This window comes from Oncorhynchus nerka, linkage group LG2 (genome assembly GCF_034236695.1).
Source record: "Oncorhynchus nerka isolate Pitt River linkage group LG2, Oner_Uvic_2.0, whole genome shotgun sequence".
Classification (NCBI taxonomy): domain Eukaryota; kingdom Metazoa; phylum Chordata; class Actinopteri; order Salmoniformes; family Salmonidae; genus Oncorhynchus; species Oncorhynchus nerka.
In genome coordinates this window covers 25498999-25512750 of record NC_088397.1, presented here as the reverse complement: position 1 = coordinate 25512750, position 13752 = coordinate 25498999, and the positions used below count along the sequence as shown (strand labels likewise).

General features: G+C 41.7%; 1 protein-coding gene across 1 annotated transcript; it reads right to left on the bottom strand.

Annotated features, from left to right (window-relative positions):
* Nucleotides 1-3946: 3946 nt before the first annotated feature.
* Nucleotides 3947-13491, bottom strand: LOC115145109 (SLIT and NTRK-like protein 6). The gene is made up of 2 exons (XM_029686381.2): nucleotides 13026-13491; nucleotides 3947-7340 (listed from the first exon to the last, which is right to left on the bottom strand). The coding sequence occupies exons 1-2, from the start codon at nucleotides 13115-13117 to the stop codon at nucleotides 4829-4831; spliced, it is 2604 nt and encodes an 867-aa protein (XP_029542241.1). The 5' UTR covers nucleotides 13118-13491; the 3' UTR covers nucleotides 3947-4828.
* Nucleotides 13492-13752: the final 261 nt, after the last annotated feature.

Here is a 13752-nt window from a genome sequence, read left to right as displayed (position 1 = left end):
CTTATGAGGAATGTCTCGTTTCGAAGCAGAGGGAAAGGGTGTTGTCTTCAGCAATGTGACTTCTGTCTCCTCGTGGGCAGGCATGTCGTACACGAATGCACATGAAGTTGAACATGCAGAACATTGTAGCACGCGCAGGGCCGGACACTAGAGTCAGTCCTCACGGCCTCACAATAGTATGCTCGGTTAATGTCTTCGTCTTTTTCACAGTTTACAATGTGGAGAGAGATGTTTCATGTGGGTCATGGAAGCTTTGAGCATGCAGGGCTGTAGTATATGAACCTCATGTTAACAAGACAATATGTGATACGTGTGCATCGTTTCAGCCATATCAGTAGCTGCAAGGGCTCCTACAAATATTTTAATATCATATGCAGGGTGTGTGTGTGTGGGGAGGGGGTACTGAAAATAGCTTTCTATTCATATTTCCAACATTTCTATGGATTTATGCTGTGTGTAAGCTAATCTATATCTAGCTAACGTTAGCTACTCCTCTAGGTTAAGGAACCCGTGTGAAGGTAATCAGTATATATTGATGAAGGTTCCCTGTGGCGGCGTACATTAGACGATGAATGCATGTATGCATTTGGCTTCACTAAAGGCTATGGATTCATTAGCTTACTGTATAAGGGGCTGTTGATAGCCTGAACCATTCATGGGCAAGATGAAAATCAATAATGTGTTCTAATGAAACCTCTGTGGAATTCACTTCAATGGACGAATTCAAGCATAAAAAGTGTATCGTATCGACTGATGCTTTAGAGTGGTTAAATAGAGCTTTTTCAGAATGTTTACTGCGGTGCAAGGTCGGCGCGTTCTACAAATAATGAGGTGACATCACCTACAAACGAACCTCTAAAATGGCTGTATATACACTTATATTACCAGGGTTCAAATTCAGTTGTCTGTTTTGTGACTGGATGTGAAACGTTGATGTTCTGATAACTTTGTTAAGTAGGAGTATATAAACAGCAGTGACCCTGGTGCCCTTCCTTTCAAAGGTTTACATAATCCAACTAGACCATTTCTGGTAGAGTGCTCTTGTCCAAACCAACAGACGAAATATTCATAATTCACAGTTACATTTGGGGTCATGAGTCTAGCTTCTCTACACCACTGAACGCAGTGATACGGTACAAAATACTGTAACGCTCAGCTGGGTCGTGGTGGAACTATATGCACCAGTGTACTGCTCAAAACTGCAGGGCAGAGGGCATTCTGTAAAAGAAAATGGTAAAGACAAGATATTAGCCACTTACTTTACAAAGTCTACTGTCCAGAGATCCACTGTAGATTGTCTGAAAAGTAGCTATTAGCAAATGGGTTGGCAATTTCACATCCCACTATGTATGGCTCATATGATTGACTTTAGCTAGCTGTACAAGTAGGTCTATTACTGAAATAAAATGTACCTTTGAGTATAAAGGAGAGGGGTAAGATATTCAGCACTGACACTTTCATGTAGTTACTCTGACTCGGGGTACAATAGTTGATTTCTAGATGAGAAGAAATGTAATGTAAGATTGATTTTACAGTAGAGGCCTACGTCTTGTGTGTGTTCCAATATTACCGTCAGCTTTTGTTGCAGTTCCGGCTGTCAGTGGCAGTGCCGAAAGTATGTATATTTTGTTACGTCCTCCAAAGACCGAACTGTCGGCACGTCAGTAGCTGAACTAGAGGTTTCAAGTCGGCCAAGGTCTCTTCAAATAACAGGTTTGAAGTTTTAACTACTATATAAACATCATGTGGCGTGGTCTCAGCCCATAGAAAATATTTGTTTTGATATCATTTTTCACCACACATATCGTGGTTTGTATTTCATGTATAATGTAGTGTGAAAAATGGTAGGGCTGGGAATGTCTACTGTACATGCTAGTTTGCACCAAAATGTAGCATCTGGAAAGAATATACCTGCACATGTTTAGAATTTTCCACAAATAGCCCCTTGCCCTCATGCTTAGTCATCCATAATAGGCATTGGGCTGGATTCATTTCATATAGACTGAAGGTGGAGCCAGTTAGACAATCACTGCATACATATTTTATCTCTACTCCAATGTTGACATAAAATGAACTTTTTCTACTCCCCTGTCGGCACTCTGTATGTTGAGCAGTTTCGACTTCGAACTTCGACTTCCGTTGCTGAAATATTAACACCCACAAGGGTTTCATGAGCACAAAATACTGAAAACATTTCCCCCCAAAGGAACATTGTTTTGCACTTTGGTAAACGTCACAGAGAAAGACCTACCGGAGCACATTTCCCTTAATTCTCAAAGGAGAAAATCCCAAGCCTTATCGCTGTGTCCGTATTCCAACCCCAGTTCACCGGGGGGGGCGTGTGAGCAGTTTTAGTTCTGTCAATTATGATGTATAATGGAAGCACCGGAACAGCCTACTAAATCACCAGCTAGGATGGAAATGGAAGTCGTGTGGAGCAGTGCAGAGGGAATTTTCTATACCCCATTGTTGTGCAGTAATTAAGCACTGTGGATAAGCAATCTCAGAAGGGGGTCCAATAATGCAAGGGGGAAATGAGACTTGTGTTTGCAAGGCAGAGAACTGGAAAGACTTGACATGCCATATTGGGAGATGAGGGAAGCCAGGCTTGAGCATGGATTTGACACGAAAGAGATTTTCGGTGTGTGCGTCTGTGGATATATATAGCAATTCATTTGAAATTCTACTTAGAGTAAAATGACCAGGATGAACCTACCTATCAGCTTGATTTATTCAAACAAGCACACAGATGGTATATGATGCTGTACTGTAAGTCCATGGGAGGAATACAGAACATGCAGCAGCATTGTCGACATGCATAAGAGTGTGAATAACAATGTAATGTCATTACTATCTTAAGTGCCCTCTGTGCAGGATAGCATCATGATTTCACCCACTCCCCTGTTGAGCACATAATGTGCTATAATATTAGATGTTTGGTCACTTTTATGCTAAACTCATGACATAATGTAGCCTTTTTGCAACAGGCTTTGCAATATACCTGCAAGCAATCTGTTTAGAGGACTGAAGAGCTTACCTATTGTATTGAATCTTGATTGTTCAAAGTTTGCAGTATTGCAATTCTTTATTTACATTTAATACATGTTCACCTGCACAACACTGAAGGCACAAAATAACATAGAATGTGTGACATATATACAAAAATTACAGAATAAATAATTTTATCTACATTGGTATAAAATAAAGTTTACATAAAACATTTTCAGAGTTGAACAGGGTTGCTTACTCGATCAGAATAATAAAGTGAACAAATATCCTGAACATTTATCATGCTGAGAGAAACTGGTCAGTTGTGATTTGTAAAAATGACACTCATACAAAAAGGTTCGTATACACATACACATCAGTAGTTCTGTCCCCTTCAGTAGCAGGAAAGGAACAATGATAAACAGAAATTGCTGTCGAAAAGTAAGTCGATTGTCATGCACCATCTTTTCAAATGGCATTTGATTAGTGCAATGCATTTCTTCTGTACAGATGCAAGATATGATTTATATATGTACTGGGACTTTTAAGTGCTAAGTTTGGGGAAAATGGATTTGTATTAACACATTCCCACTGGTTGGAATACAAAATGTGATATTGAAATAATGGAAGGGCTAAATCTAATGAACGACAGCACTAATGTGCACTCCATCATTGCGATTCAGAATACATGTTGGCATTTTGTTGAGTCTACGTCATTTTGAGCATGCTGATTATGGCATATGATTGAAACAGCCTGACAGAATTTGTGGAAAACAATGAGGCCTGCCAAAGATCTAAGTTAAACTGGTAACGAAAACCTACTCCTGCCGTACTTATTTGCCTTCCCGATAATTACATTTGGGAAAGATATCTGTTATATCAGCAACTTCAAGTGCTGTCTGTCTACAGTGGCTTGCGAAAGTATTCACTACCCTTAACATTTTTCCATTTTGGGGGGGGATTTGTATCATTTGATTTACACAACATGCCTACTACCACTTTGAAGATACTAAATATTTTTTTCTTGTGAAACAAACAAGAAATAAGACAAGGAAAAACAGAAAAACTGAGCGTGCATAACTATTCACCCCCCCAAAGTCAATACTTTGCAGATCCACCTTTTGCAGCAATTACAGCTGCAAGTCTCTTGGGGTATGTCTCTATAAGCTTGGCACATCTAGCCACTGGGAATTTTGCTCATTCTTCAAGGCAAAACTGCTCCATCTCCTTCAAGTTGGATGGGTTCCGCTGGTGTACAGCAATCTTTAAGCCACAAATTCTCAATTGGATTGAGGTCTGGGCTTTGACTAGGCCATTCCAAGACATTTAAATGTTTCCCCTTAAACCAGTGTATATACACTGAGATCATGTGACACTTCAATAAAGTCCACCTGTGTGCAATCTAACTAATTATGTGACTTCTGAAAGTAATTGGTTGCACCAGATATTATTTAGGGGCTTCATAGCAAAGGGAGTGAATTCATATGCACGCACCACTTTTCCGTTCTCCCTTTTTGAATTTTATTTCACTTCACCAATTTGGACTATTTTGTGTATGTCCATTACATGAAATCCAAATTAAAATCTATTTAAATTACAGGTTGTAATGCAACAAAATAGAAAAAAAACACCAAGGGGGATGAATACTTTTGCAAAGCACTGTATAGGAAAACAAAACAACAATGAAATTGCCAAATATACATTACATTCTGTGCTACAAATGACTTGTATGTCCAAGACTGCTGTGGGATATGTAGGTCTTCGACTGAAAATATAAGATGGCAGTTTTGGACAAGGCACTTGTGGAGTTGAATATAAAACCATTAATTGTGTTTTTATATCAGTTAAATGCAGTTTGATGCTCCAGAACCTCCAAATAATCTGGCTCGGTGTGTAGGTTAGCTTTGAGTTCAAAGTACTCGTTTTTCGTTTGTTCCACCATGACCTTCCTCGGTCTCGACAACATAATAGTCTCCATTAATTTCAGTTCCTCGTGGTGTCCTGGAACCTGCATCTCTACCGTTGGTTGTAGCTGGGACATGTTTTTCCTGAGGTATTCAGTAATTCCGAGCTGCTGCAGCTCCCTAACCCTCTCCCTCTCTAGTATGTTTTTATAGAGGGAGCTCGCATCGCCGAGTGTTACGAACTCAGTTGGGCAGTCTGACGTCACAGCTCTGAACTTCAAATTAGAGCCTGTGAGAGGGGAAGTATTCTCTGTCTCCATGATGCTACGACAGATGTGCTTTGGTTCGTCCAGTTCATTGAGGTCGGACTCATATTCTTTATGCTGAGTGCAGTAGGTGGGGTTGCGGCAGATCTGGACGATGGGGCTGTGTGAGCGCTCGTCGTACACGGTGTTTCCGGTCCTCTGCCCCAGTGTGTGGTGGGTGGTTTTCTGGCCGTACATACTGTATTGCAGGTGGATGGGGCTGCTGCTCTCTCGCGGCTGCTCCTCCGCCTGTTTCTTCTTCACCCTCCTTCGCCTTCTGTGCACGAGGAATGCCACAATCCCTGCTGAACAGAAGATGACCATGAGGAAGATGACGAGCAAGCTAAGGATCAGAACGGAGAGCGGAACTGAGTCCGTGATTGAGCTGAAGAAACCGCTCCTAGAGCCGTCAGTCGCCACTGTGGTTGTCTCGTCCTCATCCGTGGGCAAGGAGTAGGTCACTAGGCCGCGGCACAGCAACTCGTTTCTAAGGGCCCTCAGCTCAGCCTTCTCCACTTTTCTCGGTGTGTGACACAAAATGGAACCTACGACTGTGTCTTTCCTCAGCTTCTCAACCCACTGTTTGAGACTGATTAAGTCACAGCTGCAGTCCCAGGGGTTGTCCTCTAAATAAATCTGCTCTAAAGAGTCAAGCTGGTCCAGCACGTTGCTTACAGGCAGGTACATGAGCAGATTTTTTCTCAGGTTCAGTTTGGTGAGGGGCACGTTGCGAAATATCTGCAATGGGAGACTAGTCAGCAGATTGTTATTCAAAGACAAGAGTTTGAGATTTGGCAAAGGATTAAAAGCTCCTGGGACAATTTCTTTGATAATGTTATATTCCAAATATAGGTATTCAAGGTTGTGGAGTCCAATGAACATAGTCGCGGAAAGGGTTTCAATTCTGTTGCCGTTGAGATAAAGTTTTTTCAAATTGCTTAAGCTGAGAAAAGTTTCATTGTCAATGTAATCAATTCGATTGTTGGCTAAATTCAATAACTCTAAACTGTCATATGTGACAAAGTCATATTTCAACAGTCTCTGAATCATGTTTCCTGTGAGCACCAGCTTGGTAGGGCTTTGCTCAAGTATTCCAATATCTGAAATCCGTTGAATCCCTCTATCCTGACAATGCATTAAAAACCCAGCCACAGGGTGATTGTGACAAGAACAGTGCTCCACACAAGGACTCCCTGGAACATAAGAAGGTGTCGGAATCTTTACGACATCCTCTAACTTCGGAATCTCTGCCACTTTGGAAGACGGAGTGACCACCATGTCCAGTGACTTGGAAGGCTCCTCTAAGTTGATATCAGCGTGCGAGGGGCAGAGAACATCCCGTTTGATTTTGGCCAGGATGGTGCCCCTGAGGTGATGGGGGCTGCTGCAGACCACCTCCCCAATGGCCGACTGGGCCCGCATGTTCTCCATCCAGATCTTCAGGTGAAGGATCTCACAATCGCACATCCAGTCGTTGTCCTCCAGAAGAAGCTCCATGATCCGCCCAATGTGCTCCAGGAAGCCAACGTAAGGCAGGGTTTGTAACTGGTTCCCCCGCAGGTCCAAGTGGGTGAGTGGAACAAACCGGAAAATATTGCTGGGAAGAAACTCAATGGCGTTGTCGTTGAGGATCAGAACTTTGAGGCGGATGAGTTTGCTGAATGCCCCCGGCTCGACCACGCGGATGAAGTTTGTGTCCGCCTGGAGAAACTCCAAATTTACCAAGCCGTGAAAAGTGTCTTCCTTCAACGTGACCAGGAAATTACTGTTGATGTGGAGCTTCTTCAAGGAGCCCAGTGCACTAAAGACGCCAGGTTCAAGCTCTTGTATGCTATTAGCCCCGAGATGAAGTGAAACGGCATTCTTTAAACCTTCCAAGTCTTCTGCATTCAACTCCACCAAGTCGTTTTTGTACAGATTGAGGTGGAAAGGTAGAGCTGACGGCACTTTGATTTGGGAGATCTTGCTGATATTTCTCTCCTCACAGTTAAGATACAGGATGCCATCTTTTTCTTCACAAGTACACAATGAGTCACAGGATTCACTCAGAAATACCTTGGAGGGGTGGATGTCTTGGAAACAAGCAGCAGTGAAAAATGAGCAAAGGAAAAGGATGCGGGGTAGCATTTTCTGTCCGTTGTATCTGCAAAGCATAAAGAAGAAGAAGGAGGGAGGGAGGGAGGGGGAGGGAGGGAGGGAGGGAGGGAAGAGAAAGATGTTACCAAAATGTAATGGACTTGAAAAACAACAAAAACATGGATTAAGTCAATAAATCACAAGCATTTGTTTACATATTTTTGCTATAAGTATCTTAACTACTTTGATTAGATTATCAGTCCCTTTAGACAGACAAAGCATGGGCTCCTATTATAGAAATACATGGACCCATTCTTTCCGAACTGTACATATATACTTTTAATCCTGGATCATAGGATCAATGCAATTCTCACAGTATAGAAAATGAAGTTGAAACAGAATACACAATCAACTTTAAATGAATTATGCATTGATGTATCATATGCATGAAGGGAGCATACAGTTATCTTTGAAGGAATGTGAGGAATTCATATTCTTTAAAACATGCATGGCCTAGTGAACATTGGAATCTTGTTTACATGGCCACAATACCTCATATACAAGGTACTGTAGAAAACTTCATATGTTTAAATAATACACTTGGGTATGGCCTAGAATAGATTTGATCCATGTTTTTAACCCAAGAAGAGCCAGCGTCAATAAAATATATTTTTTTCCTCAAATGAGCAAACATGTATTTTCTCACCCACGCGATTTTCCTTTTCGAAATCTTTCACACAGCAATGTGTGATCATCACACGAAGCGATTTCATTGATTCTCCCTAGATGCCGAACTAGCTTGATACTGTAGGTTGGGTGTATTGTGAGATATGACAGGCCTCACACTGTTGGATGACAGCGCTGCACTGCATTGGTGGAATAAAAAAAATACACAGATCAAAGACAATGCTTTATCACTAAATGCTTTATGTTGATGGGGGGGGGTAGAAAAAAATTACAAGATAAAAAAATTAAATGTATACTATTGAAAGGTGACTGGGTGTATTATACAATGGATGACAACAGGGTCAGGAGACTGGAAAAAAACAGCCCCACATCTATTTTCAGAATCAAATGTGTGTAGCTTGTGGTGAAGCAACTACACAGATCCATTGGAGGCCAGTGAAGCCTTATAATGCCTTCTCATGCATGTAAGCAAGGCCAACTCATCACCAAGCAGTTACTCTGCTAGTGGGAGGTCATAAAAAAATGTACTGGGAAAATAGTGCACTCTGAACGAAGGAAAAAGAGCGAAAAACCTCGGAAATAAAACGTGTATCACTCGTCCCCTGCAGCCCTTGTAATATACACAATGATCCTTGTCCATATATCGCCAGACAAATAGGTCATTCACACTGTTTGTTCCATGTACTTCCTATTGCTCTCAAGTGCAATCTGTTAGAGTGCTCGCGCCAAAATGGGGTTCCCGCTTGATGATTCCATAGCACCCTTATCCTGCATCACTGATTGTGTTTTAACACAACTGCAGCAGGTAGCCTAGCGGTTAAGGGTGTTTGGCCAGTAACCAGAAGGTAGTTGGTTCGAATCCCTGAGCTGACTAGGTGAAAAATCTGTCAAAGTGTCGTTGAGCAAGGCACTTAACCCTAATTGCCCCTGTAAGTCGATGTAGATAAGCGTGTCTGCTAAATGACTCGAATGTAAATGTCACAGTGGTGTGGAATATTCACAATGTAGTATATCAACCCTGTTATTAAGTCATAGCAAATCATAGCTTTTGGGAAATACAGCTATTGCCATTTGAGACCATTGTTTGTCCATTTAAATTGATTTGCGGTGACTGATGCTCCTAATACTTCTCCTCTGCCCGAGCAGAGCAGTTTACATGGCACTAATATAGCCTTGAAGACTCATCCTCGGTAAAGGGGAATGACATACATGCTAAAGCGTTAATCATTATCTCATATAGCTGCTCTTTTCTGCCTATAAGCATTGTAGACGCAGGATACAAACGCTACCGCTACTTCTATGGCTACCACTACCGCTACTTCCACTGCTACCACCACCGTTACTTCAACTGCTACCACCACCGTTACTTCTATCGCTACCACCACCGTTACTTCTATCGCTACCACCACCGTTACTTCTATCGCTACCACCACCGTTACTTCTATCGCTACCACTACTTCTACTGCTACCACTACTTCTACTGCTACCACTACTGCTACTACCACCACTACTTCTACTGCTACCACTACTGTTACTTCTACTGCTACCCCTACGGTTACTTCTACTGCTACTTCTACCACTACCATTACTTCTACCACTAGTGTTACTGTTACATCTACTAATACCACCATCAACAACACTAACATGAATACTATTGTATTCCCTAAGTGTACAAAACATGCTCTTTCCATGACAGCCTGACGAGGTGAAAGCTATGATCCCTTATTGATGTCATCTGTTAAATCCACTTTAAATCAATGTAGATGAAGGGGAAGAGACAGGTTAAAGAAGGATGTTTAACCCTTGAGACATGGATTGTGGAGTGCCTTTGAACCGCATATGGTAGTAGGTGCCAGGCGCACCGATTTGAGTGTGTCAAGAACTGCAGCGCTGCTGGGTTTTTCATGCTCAACAGCTCCCCGTGTGTATCAAGAATAGTACACCTCCCAAAGGATATCCAGCCAACATGACACAACTGTGGGAAGCATTGGAATCAACAAGGGCCAGGATCCCTGTGGAACGCTTTCAACATCTTGTAGAGTCTATGCCCCAACGGATTGAGGCTGTTCTGAGGGCAAAAGAGTGTGCAACTCAATATTAGGAAGGTGTTCCTACTGTTTTGTACAGTGTATAATTATGGGTGGTTATGAAAGGATTCTGTATTTTACATAATAATTGAATGGCCAAGATTTGTCTTAAGCACTTGGCTCTGCAGTAATGTAAAACAGTACACAGCAGAATCTGGACCAAAGGAAGACTCCTCCCGTACTCCCTAGTTAGACCAGAAATGTATTATTATTCTGTTTTAAAGGAGACTTTGGAGGAGGCCATTTGAGGAATATCACACACACACTGACAGAAGCCGTCATTGGGTTATATAGGGCCCGTGATTTGTTTGAGGAGTTGTCTTTACTCAAGTCATTAAGGTAAAAGGGAAGAAGATCTTCCATAATATCACTGAGCTGCATGACCAAAACCACAGACAAGCCCAAACCTGGGAGATCTTGTAAAACTAGTCAACGTTAAATGACTCATGATAAATCACTTTGACTGGTCACTATCTTTCCCCACCACACAAAGTAGGGACAGTAAAAGTCTCAACAAATGTGGTTTTCTACAGAAGCAGCATCCAAAATGACGTGATGTTGAAATATCCTAACGCGGCATAGTCGTTGGTCTCCTTTTAATCCGTGTAAGATCCATTGCACAAGCCAAGATTAGAACACTTAAACACAACCCAAAACAAAAGGCTGTGATTTTGGTATAATCACTTTGTACAACATAAACATGACATTTTCAAGTCACATACACCACCTTGCCAGTCTCAAATCAACACCATGATTCCAATGACCCCTCTGGATAGATAAGTGCTGTTAGTTTATGATTATGTATTTCTGCATGGTGTATGGTATTGGCATTTGTGTATTGACACACACACACTGAGTGGACAAAGCATTAAGGACACCTGCTCTTTCTATGACATAGACTGACCAGATGAAGACTTCGACTGACCGGTCACTTGTTAAATACACTTTATTCAGTGTAGATGAAGGGGAGGAGACAGGTTAAAGAAGGAGTTTTAAGACTAGAGACAATTGAGACATGGATTGTGCATATGTGCCATCCAGAGGGTGAATGGGCATGACAACATATTTAAGTGCCTTTGAACAGGTATGGTAGTAGGTGCCAAGCATTGGAGCATCCCAGTGGAACGCTTTCGACACCTTGTAGAGTCTATGCCCCCAATGAAATGAGGCGGTTCTAAGGGCAAAAGGGGGGCACAACTCAGTATTAGGAAGGTGTTCCTAATGTTTGGCATGCTCAGTGTATGTTCACCATTTGCAATATGACCTCTAATTGCTTATTTAGTTATACTATGGAGCCATAGTGTTGAAAGCTAAGGACCACAGTGTCTCTGTACAGAGGTAGATTAGCCAGCAGACTGGAGGCTAGACTAGGGGTTGTTACTGCTGCACACCGGATGCCACGCTCATGGCTGAAGGACTCTAAGGGAGGCAAGGCAGAGAGAAACTCAACTCGAAAGCCATGAGAGCAAATTAGGAGCTTCTGCACACTATATTGTGCAGTGCATGAAAATGCACCCAGGTGGAAGACCTCTGCGCAATGTTCCCAGGCCAATTAATGGAAGGACAGTTCCCTATTCCAGTGTATTGGAAGTGATGTGCTTGTCCTACAGGGAAACCACTACTCCCACATACATCTATAGAGACGTCACCATGGTCCTCAGTCCCACAGTCCACGGATGATATTTACATTCGATCATTCCAGACTGACGAAAGGTCACTCACTCTGTGTCCCATTACAACTATTTTCATAAGGTCTGCATGTGTGTGTTTGATTGTTGTTTTTTCCCTGTTCTTAATTAATACTCAATGACTTGCCGAATCAGGAATACAGTTAGTGGGTGTCCACGGGTGATAAGTCCAAATGGGAATTTACATGATCCTACCAGAGCAGGAATACAATCTAGCACAATAACCATATATTGTAACCACTTTCTTCATGCTTTAAGTTAGATTTCAATGCACAGTGAGTGCATAAATGTGATGACCAACTCAACTTGGTCATCCTTTAGCTCAAAGACCATGCACTTACATGGACTCCATGGTCACATTTTATTCTGTTCCCAAAATGCATTATATTCTTCTACACATATGACTAAAATGTAATTCCATTTAAAACCTAGGCCTGTGTATTTTATTTGACACATTCTCAAACAATATTTCATCTGCAGTTACAGTGCTCAGCTGAGTAATTGCATTCTGGTTGCATGGAGGTACCTTCCATGTTAGAGCGATGTTATAAATGCCCCCAGTTATGAGGTAGCCTAACTTACCTGATTTACACACAAAACATGTTGAAATTAGAACGTCTGCACAAATACATTTTGAGTCAAGTAAGCTGGTAAGACTCGTGTGTGCTATTATTACCAATAGAAATCGCTCGGGAACAGTTTAGGTGAGCATATGCTGAATCATGTTCCATGTTCCAAGGACGATTGATTGTAGTAGACTAAATCAATGCGTTGCTGGAGATTTGTAGTACGTGCAGCTGAATTTAATGCATGGCGGTGCGCCAGGTGCGCGTAAAATACCTGAATGTGTCTGGTCTACCCAGGTGTAACGTTACTTTAGCAATTTTATTTCGAATAATTCAACTGCCCTCACAAACTAAATAATTATTGAATCAGACAATCCAATTTGCAAATGGAGGATAACAATTGTTGAAGTTGTCTTTCCAACTGCAATCTCTAAAAACACAAGCGCTTTGGCCAGAACACTTCCGGACGTTTAAATACAAATATAATACAAATTGATATCTGTAGGTTATTTGGAGGAAAGCGTGCTCACAGCCTCAGCTAGTCCGATCAAACCTCGCCATATCGAACGGACACCTGGATACCACACAAGATAGACGCAGGAAGTTCAAGTGACTATATGTCCTACCAGTCTAAAGAAAGGTTGTCAACAAACTAATTATAGAAAGTAACGAATGTATAACAGTTGTGAGACTTCTCGTTCGGATGATATGATAGGCTACTTACCCGTTGTGCAGAGTGAGAAAGACTGTGGCTAATCCAAATGATGCTTGGGTTAGAGAGGTTGATCCATGTGGAGACGTAAGGATGCGAGGCATCAAAAGTCCCCTCAAACCGTTTATTTAAATTTTACAGCATCTTCTTTAGAGAATAGGCTAGGCATACTGGTGTAAATAACGTTTACTTTTGTCACCTCTTCTCTTAGTATTAGACTGTCGGCGTTTACAATCCGGTATTGCAAAGTGTTCAACCCGACGCGACCCGTCCGAAGCAATTTGGGATGTGTTGGCCTTTCCACTTTATCTTTGATGAATTAATTGATTCATGTAGATCATTATTAGTCTCCCTGGTCAGTCCTCTCTGTTAACTTCTTCTGTGTTAAGTTACCAGCCACTAAAGGGTGAGTGTAACTGTAGAGCCTTTTTGGAATACTGAGCCTTAGAATTTGCATGCTTTTGAGCGGTGGAAAGCTCCGAAGTATTGTAGTTGTTCTGGGCTCCTCCCCCCGAGACTCACTGACTTTTATGGCATTGCATGGTGTTGTGGAACGCGTTTAGGAGAAGGTATCTGGTTCTGAAGGTCAGATTGCCCACAGTAAACCTACGAATGTTGATATAATATAATTATTTATAATGTGTATATATAGATTCATTAGAGATTCACCTCCATCTGTAATGTAACTTATTGATCTGCTTTATTTATGGTTTGTGTGAAGATGACTGTTTTGGGGAAA

Coding starts and splice junctions, on each gene's coding strand:
- LOC115145109 (XM_029686381.2), bottom strand. CDS start 13,117: ATGCCTCGCATCCTTACGTCTCCACATGGATCAACCTCTCTAACCCAA. Junction 7,341..13,025: donor TTTCTCACTCTGCACAACGG/GTAAGTAGCCTA, acceptor TATGCTTTGCAG/ATACAACGGACAGAAAATGC.